A 25063-nucleotide genomic window follows, 5' to 3' on the forward strand; every position below is an offset into this window, starting at 1 on the left:
AGAATCCTTGTCTTCCATGGTGTGGGTCCTCAGGTTCCCAGGCTTGGTGGCAAGCACCTTATCCACTGAGCCAACTGACTGGTGCTTTAGGGAACATTTCCTGCATTTAAAATTCTTCTTGAAGAAGGAAGATTTTCATAAGTTGAAAGCTAGCCTGGGCTATGAGTGAGACATGCAAAACCACTCTCCTGCCTCTTCCACGTCCATCTCGTGCTCTCTCACGTTTCTTCCATCTATTCCATGTGGACACAAATCACACTTATGCCCACAAGGAGAACTTAGTGCAGGCATCGCAGCAGTGCTTCTAGGCTATGACTGTCAGGAAGGAACACCAGTGAGTGGGGCATCTGCATTTGCATATGACACATTACATATATCACATAGCAAAGCGGGAAGACTAACTTTGTTAAATAATTTTTTTGTTAACACGTTCCAGTATTTCAACCTTTTAATGCTTGAAGCTGTGGTTAGCCTGAAACCATTTTATGATCTAGCTCTGAAAAGATATTCATTACTGTGTGCTTAAGGCCAAGCACAGTGTCCCGAACAGCTACTCAGGAAGCTGACAGGGACTGTGGTAAGCCATATAGCAAGACAACAGCAGCCACAGTAACCAAACCCCACATACGAAACACTCTGCACGTGATAAGTGGTGTGGAGGTTTAAAGTCATCTTAACACCTGTCATCTCGGAACTAATTAGCACTAATTAGCCGTAACCTCGCTGTTTGCAGGCCACTTCTTAGCCTTGACAGAGGGTGTTGAGATAGGACTGACTGGCTCTGCACAGGACAGTCACTTCCTCTGCGCTCTCATGCAAATGCTCTGACAGTCATTGTTGCAGGAGCAGGTAGACAGCCAACTTGGTGTCCTCTGACCTGCTCAGGCTGACGCTGTCTACCTGGAGGTAGTGTCCAGTCTCACAGTCTAAAAGCTCGGTCCTCAAGGTAGTTCCCTACGTCATCATTTCAGTCTCTCTCTCTCTCTCTCTCTCTCTCTCTCTCTCTCTCTCTCTCTCTCTCTCTCTTTCTTATATTTTTGACACCCTGATTATAAATCATGATTCAGCTTGCTAGAGTGGCTTACAGAACTAAGGGAAACACATCTGCCCACTTTAGTTCTATTACAAGAGCACCGAAGAAGAAATACCAAGGGCAAGGTGGGAGGCCGGGGCACAGAGACTCTATACTCCCTAAGTGTGCTCCCTGCAGGAACTGTCGTATGTCCAGCTTTACTGAATCCATCTAAATCCTGGGTTATTTTTTTTTAATGGAGGCTTTATTATGGAGATATGGTCAATTAAGCCATTGGTTACTAGTGACCAACATTACTTTCTGCCACTCTCTGCTTGGAGGTCAAGGGGTAAGGCTGAAAGTGCCAACCTTGCCCTCCTATCTTGGTCCTTCTAATGAGCAGCTCTCATCCCAGAACCACCAGTGACTGGCCAGAGCGAGTCATCTCGTTAAAACACAGGGTCCAGAGACTTAAAGGATTTTAAGGGTTGTGTCAGCAAACAGCACGGAGGCCAGATATCTTTTGCATTGCTATACCATCTTACCTAGTGCCAGGGAACATGCATAGTCTTGAATTTACATGGAGGGAAAACCACGGTTTCATAGCTCACTGAAGTAGCCATCAAATGGTGGTTGTGGTGCTTGGCCTAAGGGGTGCCTGGTACTATACGGGAGTGTTGAGTATACCACGTTAGCACTGCAGGAGCAATACTCAGAGCCTGGTAATGTGTCCAAAGTGTCTTCCAAAGGTACCGAAACTTACTCAAAACTCAGTTTCCATGTGTGAGCAAGAAAGGAAGTGTTCATATAGCATGTTCTAAGTATGTTTTATGGGAAATGACTAATATCAAGTTAAGAAAGTTTTGTTTTTGACGTAAGCCATGGTAGAAAATGATTTCCTTGTTTTATATCTTTTTTTTTTCCGGAAGGGATCAGTGCTTTGGTTGAAATCCCTGGGAACTGTGTCGCCGCAGCAGTGGGCAGAGAATTGAGTGAGTACATATCTATACATGGCTACAAGGCTACATGAATGTATACATACACGTATACCAGGAAGACAGAAGCGGTTTTATTTCAGAGATGTCTGCCTCTGCCCTAGCTCTGGTCTTTGATGTTGTTGAAATGACACAGGGTAAACCATTTTCAAAGTGTTAGATCAGACTTCTTCTTGTCAACATATTACAATATTACCGTCTTCTGTTAGTTTGATTAAACAATCTATTTCCTTTTCTAAAATCTCTCAGCAGTAAGTGTTTCCACTTAAAGTTTATTCACATTAAGAAGAGTTCTCTTTGATATCAGCTGGGAGACTTGCTGACAGCCACACTTTGAATGTAAAAGACTATTAGAATTTAATAATCTTGTAGAGTCTTTGACTGTTGGCAAAATATTGTCAGAGATACAGGTAGAAATGTGTCATGATGTATTTTCCAGAGAGGGATGTGAGGAGAAGAAAGTCATGGAGAGTCGATTAGTGCCACCCGGGGAGGATGTGAGCCCTCAGCACTTTCTGTATGAGGCGGGCTTGTCTCTGAGCATCCACAGCTCTGTCTCCCGTGGCTCATCAGAGCGCGTATGCACTGGTGTCAGCCTGCCCACAGGCCTTCTGTCTGCTGCAGACTCTGGGCATTTGGTAGCGGTAACTGGGCCTGGTCACATGTGGTAGCTGGAACTCCTAGAGTGTCATAGATGTTTTGTAAATGTTGGTTAAGAGAACCACTTGATTTTATTTTATTTTAAGTTTTATGTGTTGATTAAAATTAGGACTTACAGTTTAAATAAAACTATTTTTGAAGTCATATAATAAATCAAGGAACATATTCAACGTCTATAGTCATGAAATTAAAAGCTATATTCTCAGAGAATTTATAATTGAATAGTATACCAAAAATATGAAAAGTTGTTTTCACTTTGGGCTCTTATTTTTAACAGCTTTTTTTTTTTTTTTTTTTGATAGTTGTTGAAGCCTTTACTGAGTTGAAGGCCATGAATTTGTAGCTTATCTTGTGGCAGTGCTTACTGGCCTGGACACACAAGGAGAGAGAACTGATAGTGGAAATGACTGGGGAGGCGGGGCAGAGGGACAGAGCAGGGGTTGGTGGTGGCCAGTCACTGGCCTGGGCAGGAACCGAGTGGTATTCCTGACATACAGTGGAGACTGAGGAGGCAGCAGGGTTTGGTAGTGGGTTTGGAAGTCAACAAAGGAAGCAAGGTGAAGAAAACCCTGCCTTAGGGTTTTTGTGCATATTTTACACATCTCAAGCCTTTGGAAGAAATGGTCTAAGCTGGTGTAAACAGGTTCTTTGTGGAGATTTTTTTTTTCCCATGCAACATATATTTTTCACTTAATGCTTTTTGAGCAGAAAGATGGTTTTTGGACATTTTAGTAAAATGACTGTCTTTTAGTAATTTTTAGGCTTGTGACACCCACAGAAGAATTGCCGGAATGGGATATTATTGAAGTTAAACGCCTTCTTGATCACCAGGACAATATTCTGTCATTGGCTAACATCAATGGTAAGCTCATTGTGTACATTCATGTTATGTAGGGTTTCAGAATTTCCAACTCTAGCATTTCAGAATTACTGTTATAATAGTGGTTTAGATTAGTGTTACTCTAAGCTTTGAGACAGGAGAGCCTGGCTCAAGCCTCCTAGTTTGGCATGGCCAATAGACTAAGGCAAAACTATCCTAAGGAACTATTTGGTACTTGGTACTTCATCGTAGGCCGTGAATTCCAATGCTTGTAATATTCTAGCATTCTTCACAAGTGGCTCTACCTGTATCAATGTCGGTGAGTGAGTATGACATCAGATGTCAGGAGAGGATCACAGACTGGGCTGTTAGCATTTCGTTAGTTCTTGTGTCCCCAGAGTCAGCGTCTTCTCCTCTTTAGCCAGCATCTTTCAAAACCCAGGTGCATGCCTTTCCAAGGATGAGATCATCTGAGGTGCTGGTCGTAACTGTGGCTGGGTACCCCTGTATCTCTGTCTGTGAATGGTAGCTCAGAAAGCAAGTTCTTAAGTGGACAGCAGTCCTTTGAGCCCTCTGGGAAACTCAGAGCCCTGCTGAAGTCCTGCAGCTTCTAAGGAAAGCAGGGCAGGCCTGGCCCATCGTGCTGGTTATGCCTAGATACAGGTCTTATTGTTATGGTTAAGTACTGACATCATTGTGCCTTCAATGAAGATGAAAGATTATTGCTGAGTGAGCCTTAGATAGCTTCACGGTCCAGCCTTTGCTGTGCAGTGTACTGTTAGGCATAGAACTTCTTGTAATTTTTTATTTTATTTTAGTTTTTGCTGCCCTGCTTCTTTTTTTCCCTCACACACCTAACGCCAGTGACCAGTTACTGGGCTTACATATCATAACAGAAATGCATTTATAAAAAAACCTATTTCTTGCCAGGTGTAGTAGTGCAGCCCTTTAATCGCAGTACTGGGGAGACAGAGTAGGGGGCCAGCCTGACCTACAGAGTTCTACACAGAGAAACCCTGTCTTGAAAAACCAAAAATAGACAGACAGATAATTTTAAAACATTTTTAGATTATAATATAATTACAGCATTTCCCCCTTCCTGTTCCTCCCTTCATACCCTCCCATATATCCTTCCTTGTTTTCTATAAAATTCATGGCCTCTTTTCATCAGTTGTTGACACATACACACATGTATAAATACACTCACATATACACATATGTATGTATGTATGACCTGCTTAGTCTGTATAATGTTACTTGTATGTACGCTTTCAGGGCAGACCAGTTGGTATTTTGAAGGCATGGAGAGACAGCTCAGTAGGCAGGAGAACTTTCCGTGCAAGCATGAGGCCAGCTCCTAGAACTCACACTGAAAGCCACATGTAGCTGTGTGTTTCTGTAACCGCTGAGAGGGTGAGGGTGGAGAAAGGAAAGTCCCTGGGACTTGCTGGCTGCCACCTGAGCCAAAAACTAGCAAGCACCATGTTCAGTGATAGATGCTGTCTTGAGGGAATAAATAAGGTGGAGGTTTGCTCAGGGCATCCGACTTCTCTCTGACCTCCATATGCATGTACAGAGGCCCACATTCTAGAATATACACATACAACATACAACATATAGCACACACACAATTTTTTAAAGAGAAGTGCATTTTTAGTGACGTGGCCCCAGGGCAGCCTTGGAATGATATACTTGAATGCCCTAAACTATGCTTGATAAGTACCAGACTTGTTGAAGAGCTCTGAATGCCTGGGCAGGTTTCCTAAGACACAGGCTGACGTTGCTACTCTCTCCTGGCAAAGAGCTCTATGTATTCATTTCAATCCTTTGCTTGCAGTGTGCTGATGGTATGGTGATAATCACGAAGTGTTAATGCTTTGGAGGTCTGGATAGCCAGATGCCAGGAGAGATTTTTTTTTCCCAAGTGGCTTTCAATACCACACACAGGGTGAAATACATCCACTGTTAATATAGATAGCATTGAGGTTGTTTGGTGTGAAACATTTTCAATGACCTGTCTGGAAATGTAAATAATTACACAGGGAGAAACTATAGCTAAGTTGAACACCACTGTTGTGTTTTTGGGAAAAGAACCACAGAATGAGCAGCTGTGTGCTCTCAAAGGGTTGGTGCTGTGCTGACCGCAGGCGCTGTGCTGCCCGCAGGCGCTGTGCTGACCATGGGCTCTGTGCTGACCGCAGGCTCTGTGCTGCCCGCAGGCTCTGTGCTGACCATGGGCTCTGTGCTGACCACGGGCTCTGTGCTGACCATAGGCTCTGTGCTGACCACAGGCTCTGTGCTGACCATGGGCTCTGTGCTGACCACAGGCTCTGTGCTGACCGCAGGCTCTGTGCTGACCATGGGCTCTGTGCTGACCGCAGGCTCTGTGCTGACCATGGGCTCTGTGCTGACTGCAGGCGCTGTGCTGCCCGCAGGCTCTGTGCTGACCATGGGCTCTGTGCTGACCACGGGCTCTGTGCTGACCATAGGCTCTGTGCTGACCACAGGCTCTGTGCTGACCATGGGCTCTGTGCTGACCACAGGCTCTGTGCTGACCGCAGGCTCTGTGCTGACCGCAGGCTCTGTGCTGACCATGGGCTCTGTGCTGACTGCAGGCGCTGTGCTGACCGCAGGCGCTGTGCTGACCATGGGCTCTGTGCTGACTGCGGGCTCTGTGCTGACCGCGGGCGCTGTGCTGACCGCAGGCTCTGTGCTGACCATGGGCTCTGTGCTGACCGCAGGCGCTGTGCTGACCATGGGCTCTGTGCTGACCGCAGGCTCTGTGCTGACCGCAGGTTCTGTGCTGACCGCAGGCTCTGTGCTGACTGCAGACCTGGATCTGGAGTCAAGGAGCGTCTTTCTCATCCTTGGCTTCTCTGATTCTTTTGTAGCTGAGTGGAATCAGAGGAGGTCATGGAAAGATTAGTACTGCTGAAGTTCTCAAAACTTCCGCAGAGTTACAATTAGAATTGCTTTCCTCCCGAGATCAGAGATAAACTTATTTCCACACACGAAAATTCTGTAGTGTGTCAGTAAACTGTAGCTACCGATAAGCTACCTATATGATCCTGAAACCAAGATAAAATAATGTTTATATCTAAGATGGGTAGTGATTTTCATCTCTAAGAGACTGTTCGCCTGGCTTTGGCAGATTTCAATCCTGGTTTATTTGATGAAAGGAATAATAAAGTCATAGTTATCCACCTGTGTATTCCTAAATTGTAACTCACTATGTGCTTTTAATACCATCAATGTAGAGTAATAACAGGACTCAAAATAGTACCAGGGGCTCAGAGATAGCATGGAATGTGTTTTAAAATAACTAGAGATTTATTATTTAATTGTTTTCTATAATTGTTCTCAGTTAATGCATGAGGAATCCAAGACCAGCAAAAGTTAACGATTTCCTGGGGACCATCAGGCTAGTAACAAGCGGAGCCAGAATAGAACCTGGGTTCTATACTTAGTGCTTTGTCCTGTTCTGACTTGCCTTAAATATGTAGGAATAGAAATAAATTATACTGAAAGGTAACTCTAGGTCTAGCATTTGCACAGTGCCTATCAAATATACAATGTATGAATTGTCTAGGTGTTTAACTCTTTGAAAGTATTAAAGCTTATTATTTTCAAGTTAAGCATAGTCCTAATGAAAATATGACAATAGCAAGCAACATTAAGAATGGAGTTAGCTGAGGACCGCCATCATTCACAATAAGTATCAGTGCACATCTGTCTGTGTGTGCTGGGCATGGGCACATAGGTGCACGCTCTACAGTTGTGTAAGAATATGGTGTAAACATGGTTCTATATAAATATACTTTTACAGCTTAACTTTGAACAGCTAATGCTGTTTTATTTTATGGTTGTTTGATTTACTTATTTAGTCTGTAGTTGGATATCTAGGTTGACCTGAAATCCTTAGGACACTATCTCACAACTTTGTACATACATTGTTATGCATTTCCCTCGAGATAAAGTCCTGAAATGGAACTGGCATGTCAATATGTTTACTATTATCCAGTTTGACTAATAATAAATTCGTCCTGTAAATAACTGTACCGGGTTGTACCAAATGTACTAAGACATCAGTAGTGTGTAAACATTCAGGCTCCTACATGGTCCCCCTGTATTTACATGTCATTGCAACTTTCTTTGATTACTAAAGCAGTTAAAAGTGCTATCACATGTTCACTTCCATCTGTTTCCTTTTTCTTAGTAGTTCCCAGGAGTGCTGTATGCATTGAATATAATGAGCCATTTGACATTTGAGTTGCCAGTTCTCCCCAGTTTTAATTCCCCCCTCTGCCAAGCAGGTGTTTCCTTGCATGTCTTCTCCTCCCCCACTTCTTTTAAGGTCCCTTAGCCACTCTCTTCACAGAACTATTTACCTTATTTTATGCACTCCTATAAGCACCTTCAGTGTCTTAATTGATAGGTTTTTGGCATCCATTTTCGGTATGATTCTTTAATTTTATTCCTGCAAAAGATGATCAAATATTATAGATAGTATTTTTATTGATACAAGCTGCACTATTGCTCTTAAGTAAGTGAACTAGTCTCTTTCTGGTCTTCACATTGACACTCTAATCTTTCTGATTAGCTTGTCACCTTAACACATTTTTTAGTTCTAGCCTAGAGACCATGATTGGTAATGGAGCATTTGTGAACTTTTCCTAGATACAGGTTTCGTCACTGGCTCCCACGTTGGCGAGCTGCTCATCTGGGATGCCCTGGACTGGACTGTGCAGGCCTGTGAGCGCACCTTCTGGAGCCCGACCGCACAGCTGGATGCCCAGCAGGAAATAAAGCTCTTCCAAAAACAAAATGATATTTCTATTAATCATTTCACATGCGATGAAGAGGTAGGTAGTATAATTGTTGCAAATAAAATTAGTATCTGGTATTTAAAGCCTTCTATATTAGATATAAAAAGTTATGATTCTGGGTTGTTGAGAGGGCTCAGTGTGCAAAAGCACTTATAACTGAAGTTCAATGGACAGGATCCATAGGGTAGAGAGAACACACACACACACATACACACACACACATACATCCACACACACACACACATACACATCCACACACACATCCACACACACATGCACACATATACATACATACACACACACAAACACACACACACACACACACACACACACACACACACACACACACACATCAAACACTCCGAACAAAAAGCAATGGAAGGGTTATTACCTATGGTTTCAAGTTTTAAAATGGCTTGACAAACTTACAAAGATTGTACCACTTTTTTTTTGAAAGCCCTTTCATCCTTGAGCCTGATCTTGCATGTAAGAGCATTGTTAGAATGCAAATTACAGACCTTATTTGGCTGGATTAAGGAATCCCCATCGTGTTTGAGGTTACTGTTTTACTTGTTTTAAACTCTGGTGTAGTTCCTAAAGAGGAGAGCATGTTAAAACGTTGAGAGATGTCTCCCTTCCAGGTTGCTGGCATGCTGGCTCTAATAACTTGGGTGAGAGATGTCTCCCTTGCTGGCTCTAATAGCCTGGGTGAGAGCAGCTCCTGGGCCTGGCCTCAGTGCTTCCGAAGCATGTGCTGGAAAGCCAGCACCACACATAGCTGCACACTCGGCTGCCCCTGGCCTCTGATCTCCAGCAGTGTATTCCCAAATTGTAACTCTTTCCTTTCAGCCGCGGTGGCTCAGGGAGCCCCGTGTGTTAAAGGAGTTATTTTCTCAGTGTTCACAGCCATGGAGCAAGGCGCTGACGGATCCTTTCTTTCCCTTTAGTCTGTGCTTTCTCTTACACATGCTATCATTTCATTAAACATTGGCAGTAAGAGTGCTTTTCTCTTCTTTGTGCTACTCTTTGTGCCACTTGTGTGTGTGCATGTGTGTGCACATGAGTGTTATGTGTGCATGTTGCCTGTGTGTTGTGTGTGTGTGTTTATGTGGGTATTTTGCATTCGGTGTGCAGCCAGCACTGAGTGTGAGTTTGTAGGCTGAAGGTCATTGCTGAGTGTCTTCCTCCATCTCTTTTTGCCTTAATTTAAAAATATTCGTGTGTGTGCGTGCATGTGTATGAGAGAGAGATAGCATGTGTGTGTGTGTGTCTGTGTGTGAGAGAGAGCATGTGTGTATGTGAGAGAGATAGCATGTGTGTATGTGTGCTGTGTGTGTGTGTGTTTGTGTGTGTGCTGTGTGTGTGTGTGTGCACACGTTGTCTTTTTATCCCCATGTGGATGTCAGGATAATTGCAAGAGTTGGTTCTCTTCTTCATCCCAGGGGTTCCTAGGATTGGAACTCGGGTCATCAGACTTGGTAGCAGGCACCTTTACCCACTGAGCCACCTTACCAGCCTTTCAATTTCTTCACTTTTAACTCGCCCATCTGGAAAGTAGCAATAGTGCCCTCCTTTTGTACTTAGCAAGATGCTGTAAGGCTGAAGTAAAGCGAGCATTAGCAAAAATACTTTCTAAATTCTTAAAGTGCCTTTTTAATTCTTCAGCTGACTTTGGGATAGTGCCACTACAGCATGCACCCCTCCAGGTTGTGTATGGCCTTGTGTTTGCTTAGGATGTGTGGTGGGAGTCATTTTGCCTTCATTTCCAGACAAGAACAGCCGAGTAAATTCCCAAGGGTCCCTGTGCTCTGCGGAAGCCCAGGGCGCACCTCTGCACCTTCCTCCATAGGGCCAGGGTAGCAGCCGCCGCTTCTGCAGCTCTGGTCTCCAGAGAGGAGAAGGCAGGGCTGAGCCACCCTGTGCAGAGCCGTCTCCATTGGGCTTTCTTCCTACTTGCTTAAGGTGCTAACCTTTCCTTGGTGGCTTTGACATTGGGAGCTTGAGAGGGCAGGGCTGTAATTTCTGTCTGAAGGTTGGAAAGGTAACAGTGGCTTTCCGATGTCACACAGGGGCAGGAAATCTATCACACTGGGTAGTGAAGACGAGCTTTATGCCAAGTTCTGACCTTTTTCCCCCTCCCTGCCTAGAATATATTTGCTGCAGTTGGAAGGGGGTTATATGTGTATAACCTACAGTTGAAGCGTGTGATTGCCTGCCAGAAAACTGCACATGATTCCAACATCCTACACATCGATAAACTTCCAAACAGGTACTGGTCCCATCTCTCCTGCAAAGATGAAAGTCACGGTTCCCGGGGTCACCAGCGTAATTTCTGCAGTGGCCAAATTATCTGGCCCCATGTCTTGACCTTGGCATTCTTCTTCAAGTAGAGAGTGTGCCATGACTGACTGTAACCAAAGAGCTGTAGCAATAGATGACAAGTTTACAGAAGCACCAAGGGCTTATTTAAAATTGTCATTTAATAAGGTAAAAGGCCTCGGTCACCTACAATGTACTATTTTTTCTTTTTTCATATTTTCTATAAACTCGTTTCTTTTTATGGTGGTGTATGTTTACAGCTAAAATCAGACAGTAAGCCCATTACATCCTGAGGCTCCTAAATGAGGGTTGATTCGGCAGCTAAGGATCCGGTGATGTCGCCCCGGAGCAGCGTTACGCGTAGCTCCTATAAATAAAAAATAGGAAATGGAGGTGATAGTTTTTTGTCATTGAGCAGTGTCCTATAGTGTCCTGGGTGCTTTGCTGGCAAATGCTTCCAGTTTGAACTGTAAAGCCATGTTAACCTGTGACGGTCGGCCTTGCCACGAGCTGGCTGCAGTCAGAGGAGGGCCGATGGTTTCCATGGTTTTGGCAATGAGCACTTAGCCCCCTGAGACTCTCCTTTGGTCCTTTTCTCTTTGGCTTTTGTTCTCACAGGCAGTTAATCTCATGCTCGGAAGATGGCGCTGTGCGCATGTGGGAGGTCCGAGAAAAACAGCAGCTGGCAGCTGAGCCAGTCCCAACAGGTGTGCGCCTTCCTCCACTAAAGCCAGTCCTCTCCCTCCTCTGTGGCTCCTCCCTCCCTCCCTCCCTCCTCTTCCCTCTCTCCCCTCTTTCTTCTCCACTTCCTTTCTCATCTCATTTGACAGGAAAACAAAAGGTGGTAAAGAGGAACCACAGGAACCATATAGAATATGCTCTGCGTAGGAATCAGACACTCACAGCAAGTGTCTTTTGCCAGTGTAAAACTGTCCCATTATTTCAACTGAATTAATTGCAGTTTTATATTCTGAGAGAAAACTGTGACTTTCATGTAATCTAAATGACCAGGAAGCACCTCCCACCAGCCTGAAGTGCCTTTCTCCTGATTTTCGGTGATTACATACACCCTTCAAGGCTGTTTACTTCTCTTGCATTCCAATGTCTGTCTTCTTGCCACTAGTGGATGGATAGGGCAGCATAGGAGATGAGAAGAAGCTAAGTGAACTAGGAAAACACAACATAATGTATTCCCAGACCCCAGCAGTGCCTGTGCCATCAGCTCAGCCCTCGACAAACCAAGTGTGAGACATGATTGTATTCAAACTTTGTCTTCCCGTAAGGAAAGAGCACGGTAGTTTTTGAAATGACTGAAATGAATGTCCTTTTGTAGGATTTTTTAATATGTGGGGATTTGGAAGAGTAAACAAACAGGCCAGCCAGCCTGTTAAAAAGCAGGAAGAAAACGTTACCACGTGTTCCCTGGAGCTCATCGGAGATCTCATTGGACATTCATCGTCTGTCGAGGTACTTCCAGGAGGCCTGGCTGGGCTTGCTCGTGCGTGTGCCATGCTTCTTTTGAATACAGTTGCTCTACATAAGACCCACACACACTCAGCTGCAGGCTTTTGCAAGACAGGAATATCGAATAAGATAATGATAGTACAAGCAGTTAGGACCATCCTTCATAGAGACAGGATCTGAGGACGCAAGCAATGTATTGGTTTAAGGACAGGCTTACTGGACACTGTATGGGAGGAGGGAGCTGATGACAGGACAGTGTTAGTGACCTTGACAAGAATCAATAGGAAGTGTGCGGTGTTGGGGCTCTGTGTGTAGGGTAAAAGCCTCAACAGACTCTAGTTCCAGGGATCATAACCAAATTCAGAATCCGAATATTGTCTCCATCTGCCCTTGGTTAGTGCCTGTTTGATAGGCCCCTGCTACCTTACCGTATGCATCGTGAAGTTTGGGAGCTGTGCATAAGAGTCTCACTCGTGGCACTGCAAGCTCACTAATATTTTACAGTAAGCACTATTGTTTGTAAGGGAGGAAGGGATTGGTGGCGGTACAGAGGCCATGGGAACTGGTTACAGCGTGACCAGATAGCAGTGAAGATAATGCACTTCCTCAATTGTTCTTCCTGGTTTTAGCTCGTGAGGAACAAATTACCTTTAGTTTGGGTGGGTGTTCATGACTAGAAGCAGCAGCCACACTGGCCACTGAAGATTTTTATAAAATGGAGTCCTTGTTCTCTTGGGTTTTCTACCTCTGTGGAGAGGAAGGAAAAAGACCTAACTGAGCTGTTGATCAAGGCTACTCATGACTGACTCCGGTAAAGGGCAGCTCAGGGAAACACTTCTTGCTGTATTCTGTCAAAGTCTGCAGAGGGAGAGTATTTGAGATGAGCTTCAAAGGTTCTGCCAGCCTAATAGATACAAAGCCAAGGCGCCGTGCGTTCCCTGTTGCTCAGAGCTGTGTCTCGCTCGTCTTTGCCTCCTCTGTGACATTGCCTAGTGCCTCGTTTTTACCTTTGTTTCGGTCTGAGTGGCTGTGGTGCAGAGCACAGGTGGTGAGCATGGTGTGGTGCAAGGCAGGCCTAGCTCATGCTTACACTGTGGCAGAGAGCAGACAGGTCAGATAGACTCACTGGGTTCCCATAGGCAGACATTAATCAGAGAACAACCCTGAAAGAGTAAGGCCAGCGAGTTTGAGCTTTACTTTTACAACAGTGGGAACCCACTGAGCATATGGAATCTGCTTTCCCTGCAGAGCCCGTGAAGACTAGAAAAGGGTATTGAACCCTCAGGGACTGAAGTGAGCTGGTTGTGAGGTGTCATGTAGGTGCTGGGAATTGAACCTAGGCACTCTGGAAGATCTGCTGAGCCATCTCCCCATTAGAAGTTTTAAGCGGCTGGGGAGACCTTTGAGACCGCCCATTTATCAGTCCATGAGTTAAAAGTGCTGGGACCTTGTTGGAAGAGTTTGCTCCTTTGTCTCCGCCCTGTCCCCCAAGGCTGTCACACGCTGTACGTGCCTAGGCAAGCAGCTGTCACTGAGATGCCTCCCCAGCCTGCACGTCAGCATTTTAGAAAAGCACCTTTGGCTTCATTGGCTTCAAATTCAGGCTGATGCTCTCAGGTGCTGCCCTGAATCTCCTCAGGCCTTTTGTGTTCTCCCCACCACTGCCTGGCCCTGCCCTTCTGCCCATGCACCAATGGCGTTCCAGTGGTCCTGAGAATTTTTGCTCTGTATCTCTCCCTTTTACCCCATAGTCATCCGTAAGTCCTAACCTTTGACCTTGCTCTCTTGTCACTGGCTCCTCCCTTCTTACTGGGTCATTAAAGAACCTCGCCTTGTCCTAGGCTTCTCTCTCACACCACCCCTCTCTCTGTCACAGCATCATCTTTTCTGGGTTCTGCACTTGGCCTGTGTCCTGCACCTCCCTAGCACACCCTCTCCCTTTATGTGGCATCTTCTCTCCCTGGTCTTCTGCTGTTATAGCTGGGTCTCTGTTCTGAGTTTCTGTGGCATGGATTATAGAATCCTTCATTGGTGCCCCAGTTGCTGGCCCTCGTTTTCACAATGAGCTGAAGTCACCTAGTAAACGCTGTGCACTGACTTAGCATCTCAATTTTATAGAAATCACTGAAGCCAGTGTTTATCTCAGAAAATCTGGGATTAAGACATTTTTATTGGTAGCCATTTCTTAGTAAATCAAGTGTGAGTGGACCCGTGCCTGACAAATCTTAAAGCCAATATGTGAATAATTAGATTGTGGTAAACTCAGATGATATTTAAGAACTCATATACTTTGCAGGAATAGCTGTTACCGTACTTCCGTAGTTAGTCAACAGAATACATTGAAATACTAAATACTGATTGTGGCAACAGATTTTGAGGACACTTTTCACTAGGCATGGTAGCTTGTGCTTGGAATCCCAGCACTAGGGAGGCTGATATAGCAGGAGGCTGTGACCTTAGTCAGGTGGAAGCCTTAGTCAGGAACTGAGCCCTGACTGAGCTTCAGGATACAGCCTAGAGGTGGAGCAGTGTGCATGACCCTAGCTTGGTTCACCAAGGCTAAAAACAAGGAAGTCTCTCATCAGACAATGAAATCATGCTGTGTTCAAATCCAAAGAAATCCCCACGGTTGAGTAAAGTGTGCTTGGTTACCTAGCTTCAGTCTCTTCCTGTCAGTCTCGAATTAGTGTTTCAATTTATTTTACAGATGTTTCTATACTTTGAGGATCATGGACTAGTGACATGCTCTGCAGATCATCTCATTATTTTGTGGAAAAATGGAGAGCGAGAATCTGGAGTACGCAGCTTAAAGTTATTTCAGAAGTTAGAAGAGAACGGTGACTTATACCCAGAGTCCCCTTGAAGGAGCCAGACAGGCGTGCAGACCCGAACCCCGCACAGCCAACACAGCGCGCCCGGTACCCTGAAAACCATCAGCACACTGACCCCTTACTGTACTCTTTTCTTGCCTGTGAAGGTCTGTCTGTCTGTCTGTCTGTCTGTCTGTAACACCTGTCCACTCAAGAACATAGCACAACATGGCCTTGTTGCTGTGCAAGTGGTGGGTGCTGTGTTCTGTCCCTTAAAACGGTAGAAAAAATGATAACTGTAAGGTTGCCACACACTATTTACAAGTGTTCTTTTGGGTTCCCTTAGAGACTGTCTGAGACTTGTCATGGGAGATGTATCCTCTCTGCTGCTCCTCAGAAGCCATCTGTGTCCAACAGAACCAGACTTGAATATTAGCCCCCCAAAAGGAATTCTACTCTTTAAGTACAATGATTTTGTTTGGTACCAACTAATTTAAGTCATTGAAAAAATAATATTTACTCTTGCCCACTAAAATCCCTGTGTCCTCCGGTCCCCAGGCGTCATCTGAGCATTTCTTTCTCAGTGTGAACTGGCCTGACCCCTCACTGACAGAATAGTCTTCAGGTGTTTCTGGGATGCGTCCTGGGTTAGGAAGGAGGCACAGCTTTTTCTCAGGTCAGGAACTGTAGCTGAGTTGTCCTGTTTGCCTTAAATGGTTGAGAGCAGCTTCACTGTTCAGCTCTCTGAACATCCACTAAGACTGGACCATGTTCCTCGCCCTACCAGCCTGATGACAGTACTCACTTTGGGCACTAAAATGTAAAATATACTCCACACAGTAAGAATGGGGGAGGGGAGGGTTGATTAAGAAATCTTATTAAAGACAGGCAAGATGAATGTACGTCTACAGATGTGTGTGTGTACACACGTACTCTGCTCCCTAGATGGACACGCGAAATTCTTGCTTCCGCTAGTTCTAACATTCACAGCTGTCTACAGCCAAAGCTTGGTAGCATTAAAATCATAGGGCGATGAGTGGCAAAATGTTAGACGTGAGGAAGCCAAGACCGGGGTAGGAAAGCCCTCTCTCCAGTGCCCATCACCATCACTGAACAGCCTTAAAAGCAGAGGCCAGAGGAGGAGAGTGAGGAGGGCTGAGCGGGTGACCTGGTGACCAAGTTAGGAAAACCAGAGTGTTCCCAGTCCTTGCTGCTGGCACAGTTCACAATGAAAATAGCTTTATATAAAAAGATAGCATTACAGCATGAGCTGCCTTAGTTAGGACGTAGCAGGATGCAAATGGGAAAATCTAGTGTCTTTTAGCCAGAAAACCATTGTTCTTTGAGGAGTCAGCACAGGAGGCAGGTTTGTCATCACCCACCCTGCAGATGTCATGGGGGAAGCACCCACCAGCCAGGCAGACGCGCCGTCCGCTCAAAGTGACAGGAGTGCATCCCCTTGCCGTTTACTTTGGCTAAATTGTTTTAGGCTATTGGTTTGTAAAGATGTTTTCTTAAATAATATAAGACAAAGAACTCATAGTTTGTGGGTTTGTTTTTTTTAAGTGCTTCCTAACCTGTTTTGGAATTGTGATTTGTGGTAGTAATCTATTCAAATCGACTGGCAGAAGCCATGCTTGAGTCTCAGTAGCAGACAAGACCCTAGTCAAGCATCCAGTTGTTCCACTCCAGCTGACTAGTTTCCCACCAGGAGAACAAGGCTGCTCAGAGGGCAGCCTCCAGCCCAGTGAGAGACCTGGTGTGAGTGACAGAGGTCAGAGAGAGGGAGGGGGATGGGCGACTGTGGCAAGGACTGGTACCTGCGCTGGTCAGTACTCCTGCGTAGACTGTTCCTGAGACTTGAACTTGCAATTTAGAGGCAGAGAATGAGAGCTGAGGTCAGCAAATATTACATGCATGTTTTCTCTTCTCGTCCACTCCGCAGTCAGGGCTGGAACACTGGAGTGTGTACCTTGTTGCTTTGAGCTGGGTCTCTGGGTGCATTTGTACAACATGGCTTTGTCTGCTGCTCAAGATGAAGGGGGCGGCAGGTCAATCGTATTGATATACCTGTCCTTTGCTGGGGAGGGTAGCCACCCCTGACTGAAGAGTGCCTGAAACCGCGGGACCATTCTGGTCCATATAACAGTATTTTAAAACTAACTTCCCTCTGTGGGACAGTAGTAACATGCCTTTTCTTGCCTTTATGCTTTCCTAAGTTAATATAGGTCCTCTCAACACGAGGTGTCACAGTAAACACAAGCAAGAGGCACTTATGATCGTTTCTGAGTCATATAGAAATTATCTGAGGTGCATGAACGTTACCCGGAAGTCCATGATTCCAATAAATTGGGAGAATATGCCACTTAGCGCCTCAGAAGGTCTCTGGGATTTACACTGGCAGGAGCAGGCTATACCTGAGCGTCAGCGCCTGGATGTCCAGAGCATTCAACATCCACATTTGAAGCTAACGTGAAGTTGATTCAGAGTAACACTGAGCAAGCTGTAGTGTTTTCTATAGGAAATGTCAGGCACCCGATAACCGTTCCTAGATTGCCCTTGGATCGGGCTGGTTTCCTAAGCCTAAGGAGACTGTTTTTGTTTCTGAGGTCCTGCCGCTCTGACTCCAGTGTTCCGAAACAAAGTTGGAGACTCGTGAAATAAGACACTAAAACCCCAAATTTGAAATTGTGAAAAGTTTAGGCCAAAGAGATAAAATAAAAACAGCTGTTGGGAATGAAAAAATGGCTGTAAGAATTTAGTTACAAGTACTTCACAAAAACATTTCATCACATGTAGATAACGCAGCAGTACAATAGAAAGCCATCTCCTGTCCTGAGCAAGCAAGCCCTCTCACCATCTAACAAAAATAATTTAGATGCATTTCTTTGCATGGAATTGTCATATATGTTTACACTTTGGTACAAAACATAGAAAAAAAAAACATTGGCACATTACGTAGCGATAAGTTGTCTCTTTCTTCCCCATGTACCAATTTCCACATACTCCAAGGTCCAATGTTCACTTGGAAAAAAAAATGTAGCTACTGATTCTATCAGTTCAGTTTCTATACATCTTTAAAATGCATCGTGGAGTACAGATAAAATAAAAGTAAGGTATTTTGTTTACTTGGTTTCTGATGTTCGTAACACATAGAGGCGGGACGGCTGACAAGAGAGAGGGGAGATCTGTCTGACCGTATGCAGAGCACAGAGCCTTGTGAAAAGTTGTATAAAAATATGCCCTTGTGCTTCAGGAATGTCAGCGTACGGGCGGTAGCATAAAATAGTATTTACTGCCTCTCCATGCCTTTGTCCCGCCCGACATATTTACACTTCTTGCAGTCTCTTTTTACATCATTAAAGCAAATGGCATGATCTCAAATATAAATTAAGGATATCCGAACCTTGGAACTTCCCCATTTCCTCCCCAGATATAGACAGACAGGTAATGCCCAGCAAACTAGGGGTGAAGATTCGGGACATTTAGATTATTTTAATAAAAATCTTTGAACAGCAAATATATATAAATTTATCTTCTCTTAATTTTTTTTTTTTAAAAAAAACCTTACCCACGAGCATTCAGACTTAATGGCTTTATAGATACTCTGACTTGTGGCTGTGTCCTTGAGCCTGAAGTAAGGGGTGCTCAAGGACTCCCCTAACTGAGATCCTACTCCTTCCCTATCAGCTGGCTTCCAAAAGGCGGGTTCCACGGAGGAAAGGGGGCTCCACGGGTGACGGGCACCCATCCACGGGACACCCGGCAGGCCCAGGATGTGTTCTGACTTGGATATCACACTGTCTCCCATGTAGCCATGGGAACCACAGTGCTAACTAATTAGTTTACTGACCATCTCATTCTCATTCTGCTCATTTTAATGAGCTCCTTCCTCACATCCATTTGCTCAGAGAAGATGTTTAGGAATCCTTCATCCTTTTGCCACTGAGGAAAGCCTCCGTCGTTAGTTTTCTGGTAACAGTTGAGCTGAACTCTGGCTAAGCTACCTGACCTCCGTCAGGAGGATGGACACACAACAGGCCTTTGCTTCTCGTGTCCTGCTTGTACCGTCAGTAAGTCAGTCAGCTCCGGCTTTACAAGGGCACGCAGGCTAACAGCTTGGCAGAAGAAGCTGCCAGGCAGCTCGTTTTGTCACTGAGTGATTCAAAGGAACATATTTTTATTGATGGAATATAACTTTCTGGAAATGAAGTTTGGGGGCGTGCATGATTCAGGTCGGAAATTAAACACCATCCCCTTAGTGTCCGCCTGTCATTTCCATTTTAAAGGAAACCCTCTTGCTTGTTCTACCCTGTGATTCACAGTGTCCCCTTCTCGGGCGTGGCTTCAGCTGTCAGATGGAAGTCTCAGAGTTTTGCACTTGAGGTCATCCAGTGTCTTCCAGTGTTTATAGTTATCGGCCAGGTGCTGCATCAGGGCAGGCAGGTGAGCGAAGGCTGCAAGCAGAAGAGACCATTGAATTCACAAGGAGTTATTAGGCTTGGTTTTGGGGATCAGCAGTCAAGAAGAGAGTCAGTGACTGGCTTGCCGTGCGATTGTGAGGACCCAAGTTCAATTCCCAGACCAGGTGCAAAACCTAGCCATGGTGGCATGCGCTTGTAATCTCAGCTCTAGGGGACAGAGAGTAGTGTATGACTGCAGGATGACTCTGGCATCTGTGTGCATGTGTATCCCCACAAAAAAAAAAAAAAAAAAAAAAAAAAAAACAACCAGAGGACACACATCCCCAAGGTCAGGGCTTGGACTGCAGATGAACATAGGCATGGAGACAAGCCGGTAAACACAAGTTTAGTGTCCAGTACTCTGACTGTCTTTCCTTCCTTTCTTCTTCTTTCTTTTTTATTTCATTCATTCATTCATTCATTCATTCATTCATTGTAGTGTTAGGAGTTGAACCCAGGGCCTTGTGCTCTAGGCAATTGGTCCCCTACTCTGAGCTATGAACTATGTCCCTAGCCTGAATGTATTAGCTGCTGAGATACAAACAGAGCTTTTACTTAACTCTCTTGAACCTGAAACTCACAGAGGATGAGGTACATTTGGTTAGTTGGATGTCTTCCAGGGTGAGAGTGAAATGGCTGTACACTTTGGAAACGTGGCCTTCGAAAAGTGAAGCCTTGTTCATCCCCATGACACTCCCGAGACTGCACCAGATGCTGGGATGCACCTGCCTGACCTGCTGCCCACAGAAGGCTTGTGGCTTATGTATATAGGCGGGAAAACTGCTAAATTAAGGTCGAAGAATTCCACCATGACTGGATAGCCTCTGGGCTCAGCACAGTATGGGAGACTCCCTTTATTATCAGGTCTTCTCTTTCTCTGACCTTGTCTGGGGAATTCAAACCTCCTACCTGATAAATGTCACAAAGCCTTCGTTTGATTATAGGATCAGTTTCCTTTCTCCTGACAAAACCTGTTCAGCATCTGAGATTCCTGAAGTGCTTCCCTGTGCTAATGAAGCATTCCAGGCACCCTAAGCCCCCATTCAATGGCCTTCGCCCATCCTGGATGTCCCTACCCTTAGTCCCTCAAAAACGTTATAAGCTACCAGTCACCCTAGGAAGTTGATCTGCCTAGACAGCTGGCCCTGGTGTAGTCTCACCCCTACCATAAGCACAGGGCTTCTGAAGCACCCGCTTGGCATCTCTGCTGCCCTTGCCCTCGTGCATTGTGTCAGCGGTGTTCCGGTCCAGGAGAGCGAGGAAACACACATACATACTTTAGTATTTTATTTACCTTTAAGCCCAGCCTGTGCCATTGAAGGTGATCTTCATTAAGTAGAACAAAATGTCCTTTGTGGGTGATAAAGTAGCAACTGACTTACCATCCCAAGCATCAAACATGTCTGTTATGAAGTAGTCGATGAAGGAGATCTGGGACTTGGGGATGCTGCAGGTATTGCGGTCGAACACTGGCATCACCACAGGCAGCCCCTGCCTCTTCTCTTCATCAGTCTGTGAGGAAAAAAACCAGTGCACAGGGCTGTGGGCACATGAGAGAGTCCCTTGCAGTGACGGCTGTGGGCACGTGAGAATCCCTGCCTTCTCAGAAGAAGCCCAGAGCACACAAACGTTGAGCAGTTTCCTGAGGTGACCCACAGTAACTATGTTCAGGTCTCCTCTCTCTCTCCCCTCCCCCCTCTCCTCTCTTGAATCCAGGACCTAAGGGATGCCAGGACAGTGCTTTCCAAAGAGCTGTGTCATCACTAGCCCTAATGTCTCATTCTGTGTGATTCCACAGCTCCTGCCAAGGCACTGGCCTGGAGGAACTTAGTCCCTTTTCCTGTGATCTTCTTTTACTTTTGTAAGATCACATCTATACTCCTGGACAGCCTATGCCACTAACTGACATTTGCAGCAAAGGTCAAACTGCCGATAGCCCGTGCAATGGAGGCAGTAGACGACACAAGTCAAGAGCAGTTGCTGTTGTAGCCCTGGCGGCAGGCATGCTCACGTGTTTTTGTTTGTTCTCTTTTGTTGTTGTTTGTAACTATTGTCACTTAAAACAACGCATATGCAGCAGTGAGCATGGCCTATTTTTTTTTTAAGCTCTTAACCTCTCAGTGTGTGTCTTCTGACTATTCTGCATGACAGAATGGCAAGCACAGGACACCTTCATGTGCAGCCACCGTCAGGGCGTCTCTAGGACCAGCACCAGAGCAGTTGAGCTGTGAGGTGAATGTGTTGCTTTTCCTCAGGGAGTGTTAATACGTCACTGTCAGGGTGCATGGACATCTGGGTATCCTACGTGATACAGGGTGTCTGGACTCTTGAAGCTGAAAGGTGAGATCCACTGTGGTGATTTGAATACGCTTGGCCCAGGGAGTGGCACTAGTAGGAGGTATAGCCTCATTGGAGGATAAGATGCTCCTCCTCGCTGCCTGGAAGCCAGTCTATGCCACCAGCCTTCAGATGAAGACATAGAACTCCCAGATCCTCCTGTCCCATGCCTGCCTGGATGCTGCCACTCCTTGATAATGAACTGAACCCCTGAACCTGTAGGCCAGCCCCAATTGAATATTGTTCTTATAAGAGTTGCCTTGGACATGGTGTCTCTTCACAGCAGCTAACTAAGACATCCACATTCCCTGATAATGTCTGGAACTCGTCACATGCTTCATTTGCAACCTGATTTTCAGGCCACACTGGCATTGTCACTACATGATTGTGAGAGAAAGGACCCCTGAGGACTTAACAGGGGGACCTTCTCCCAGTGTCAGGAACGAGGAGTGAGCATCAAGTCCTCCCCATGTGGGTCCCAGGAAACCCATTAATGACTTCTGGCTCAGCTCAAATATCTCCTGATGTTCTGAGAGTGATGTGGTCCATACCCTCATTCTTGTTACTCCATCTGCCCCTCCCCACTTCCCATCTCTGACACAGACAAGCTCAGAACTGCCTGGCTGACTTTTCTGCAGTTCAGAGGCTCCTTCCTTGCCAGCCATGCTATATACAGCATCAGCTATTCTTCAGTCTGCCTCAGTTACACATCCCAGCCAGGTAGCAGATTACCCACTATGTGTTACTTACAGTTGCTTGCTATCTGTCTTCTGTGATACATATAGACACCAGTCTTTAAAGTTTCTTCTTGAAATAGGACTCTACTTCAAAAGATACCTGACAGTTTACTGTCTTCTACAGTTTTATCTTTTTATCCTGTTTTTTACATTTTTAAATCCTTCAAAAATAGAATTCTAATATCATTCTGTAAAGCCCCTTTCTCCTTTGTCTAGGGAAAAAAAAATCTGAATTCCCATAGCATCTAACACAGATATATCCTTAGGGGTACTTTTTTTTTTTTTTTACTAGTTTTTGTATGTGTATGTATATGTGCATGCATGCATGTATATATGTGAGTGTTGCGTGTGGCCTATGTGCACATGTGCCTTTGGGTGCTTGTGTGCAAAGGGTGAAGGATGTCAGGTGTCCTGCCTATGATTATTTGCCTCGTTCCTTTGAGACAAGGTCCTTCTGGACCTAGAGTGGGGCTGGACCCTGTTGAACCCCAACAGCCCAGTCTCTGACCCTGCACAGTGCTGAGGTCAAAGGTGCTCACATGGCCACGCCCTGATTCTTAACAGGGGTGCTAAGATTTGAACTTAAGTGCTCATGTTTATATAGCAAGTGTCCTTACCCATAGAACCATCTCTCTAGATATCCACCTCTTTGAACCAAGGTATGGGCTTACCTGTGTCTATAACTATCTCTGAGTAAAGCGGGTGACCCATGAGCAGGATGTGCCTCCCATAATGCACCAGAGAGACAGTCATGTCGTAGTAAATACACAGTTTCCTAATTATTAGGGAAGTCCAGGATCCATCAGTTACAGAATTCCCGCTAGCCCAGGAGGGTTTTGCTCAGTGACTAGCATACTGGCCTGTCTCTTGAGAGAACCACACATCTCCAGTGATGGCTAAGGGTGGCCTTCCAGAGAAGTTCCCTACCTGTGAGACCCACAGAGTTCTGTGGCCTAAGGCCTGTTCCTAGAAGGGGAGGGGCACTTCCCACATGGTAACACACCTGAGCAAAGTACTCCTCGGAGATCCTTCCAGCCCATTCAATGCACAGGTCCAAGGGCCGGCACGGGTTGGCCACGTCGGCACACTTAATCATCATGCGTTTGATGAGGATTTGGTTCTCAGGAAAGTTCTTCCCGGTAGGGTTGCATTCACAATCACTGCCCTCACTCTGGGAAAAAAAACCAAAAAACAACAAACAAAACCGATCAGATCAGGGCTGGGGAAACTCACAGAGGCTAACTCACCGGACACACAGGTTAGTCTGGGACTTAGCAATGGGAACTGTCTGATTTCTATATCCATAAATAACATGTTAGCATCGTCTTTAAGAACCATCAATATTGTATCGAATTCAAAAGGCCAAAAGTCCCCATCACCCACTGACCTGGTGTAGCAGCTACAGGCAGTGTTTGTTCTGAGCAGTTTAGGAGATCACCTTAAAAGGGACTGTCTCCCACTCTCTCTCCCTCTCCCCGACTCCTCAGAAATGTATGAAAACACAGCTTTCAGTTATTTTAATCCATCAAATGTCAAGAAATTGTGACTTTTCAATTCCGTCTTCATTTGTTTTTACTTGGTTTCCTCTCGCTGCCTACCCACCCCCCTTCGTCAGCCATGTATACATCCACGTGTGCTTCTTGGCTGGCTCTCATTGAGAGATAATTAGTGTGAAGTGTGAAGCATGGATATTTGGGCCAAAATGCAAGAGGATGTGTGTTCGGCAGTCTCTGAAGACATGGTTATGCAGTGCTATGTACCTACTGGGGGAATGCCAGTGGCCCAGGGCATGGAACCAGGTCTGTATGTATGCATTCACACCAATTTCACAGAGCCTGGAGAACTATCCTCTCCAAGAGGCACCATGGGTTTGTATGAAGCCGTTAATTAGCTCTCCAGAGCTGGGCCAAGCTGAAAGACAGCCTGACGTGTAGTGGGATTTTGTTGTGAGGTTGGTCCTCTTTATTGGACTCCTGAGGGAAGACAGTTCTAGACGCTGTTTTCCCAACACCCTAAGAAGGTATTGTTTACTGCAGACCATGTGTCGGGCAGTAAATCTCAAACAGAATTGGAGGTATGAAGAGATGACTGTCTCAATTCCAAACTCAGTCATTCTGTGTAGTTTTATGCTCAAAACGTCAAGATACTTATTTGTTCCTCTCTACCTCTGCCAGGAGGAAACCCCTGGCTTGTGTGATGGCATCCGTGGGAGATGGGGATCAACACGGATGAGCTGGCAATCTTCCTCTCCCTAGGTTGGTCATGTGATGGGTTCTATAGCCAGCGTCCTTACTGATCATCAAGTTACCTTCAGAACATTTATTCTACCTTTTACAGGACTGGAAACTTATGCCTTTCAGGAGCTATGGAACACACTTATGGTTTCCGAGGAGACAGCCAATTTCATGTTAGTAAAGGGTGAACATTCTGTCTTATTTCTAAAGCCCAGAGTCGTAAGGCGCATAAGTGAGGTTCATGGTAAACTTCTCTCTTTTTAAAATTTTTATTTAAAAAAAACATTTTGTATATTTTGAACATATTCTTCTTATTTTCTTCAGGTCCTCCATACTTCCCTACAGATTTTCAATGTTATTTTGTCTCTTTTTATTGTATTTTTTAT

The 25063-nt window shown here is 45.3% G+C and overlaps 3 protein-coding genes across 26 annotated transcripts in view; 1 reads left to right on the forward strand and 2 right to left on the reverse strand.

The window, feature by feature from the left end:
• The window catches only part of Wdr41 (WD repeat domain 41), a 46988-nt gene extending 30538 nt beyond the window's left edge, over positions 1–16450 (forward strand). Inside the window, exons 7-13 of one of the 3 annotated variants that reach the window (XM_017315491.2) lie at positions 1942–2004; positions 3419–3529; positions 8165–8349; positions 10461–10582; positions 11251–11339; positions 11966–12099; positions 14804–16446. In XM_017315491.2, coding sequence (XP_017170980.1) covers positions 1942–2004; positions 3419–3529; positions 8165–8349; positions 10461–10582; positions 11251–11339; positions 11966–12099; positions 14804–14959 — 860 coding nt within the window. In that variant the 3' untranslated portion in view covers positions 14960–16446. Of the gene's footprint in view, positions 1–1941; positions 2005–3418; positions 3530–8164; positions 8350–10460; positions 10583–11250; positions 11340–11965; positions 12100–14803 lie in introns of all 3 variants that reach the window. The other 2 variants (NM_172590.3, XM_006517584.3) reach the window with 2 other exon arrangements.
• Gm48350 (predicted gene, 48350) lies at positions 3780–7955 on the reverse strand. The gene is made up of 2 exons (XM_030247537.1): positions 7876–7955; positions 3780–6378 (listed from the first exon to the last, which is right to left on the reverse strand). Exon 2 carries the CDS (start codon positions 6350–6352, stop codon positions 5606–5608), a length of 747 nt encoding a protein of 248 aa, XP_030103397.1. The 5' UTR covers positions 6353–6378; positions 7876–7955; the 3' UTR covers positions 3780–5605.
• The window catches only part of Pde8b (phosphodiesterase 8B), a 226297-nt gene continuing 218472 nt past the window's right edge, over positions 17239–25063 (reverse strand). For 14 of the 22 annotated variants that reach the window (XM_030247233.1, XM_030247236.1, XM_011244649.3 and 11 more), the window contains 3 exons: positions 23447–23614; positions 20752–20881; positions 17637–19363 (listed from right to left, as the gene is read on the reverse strand). In XM_030247233.1, coding sequence (XP_030103093.1) covers positions 19254–19363; positions 20752–20881; positions 23447–23614 — 408 coding nt within the window. In that variant the 3' untranslated portion in view covers positions 17637–19253. Of the gene's footprint in view, positions 19364–20751; positions 20882–23446; positions 23615–25063 lie in introns of all 22 variants that reach the window. The other 8 variants (NM_001374006.1, NM_001374005.1, NM_001374007.1 and 5 more) reach the window with 2 other exon arrangements.

This window comes from Mus musculus, chromosome 13, assembly GCF_000001635.26.
Source record: "Mus musculus strain C57BL/6J chromosome 13, GRCm38.p6 C57BL/6J".
NCBI classification, from domain to species: Eukaryota; Metazoa; Chordata; class Mammalia; order Rodentia; family Muridae; genus Mus; species Mus musculus.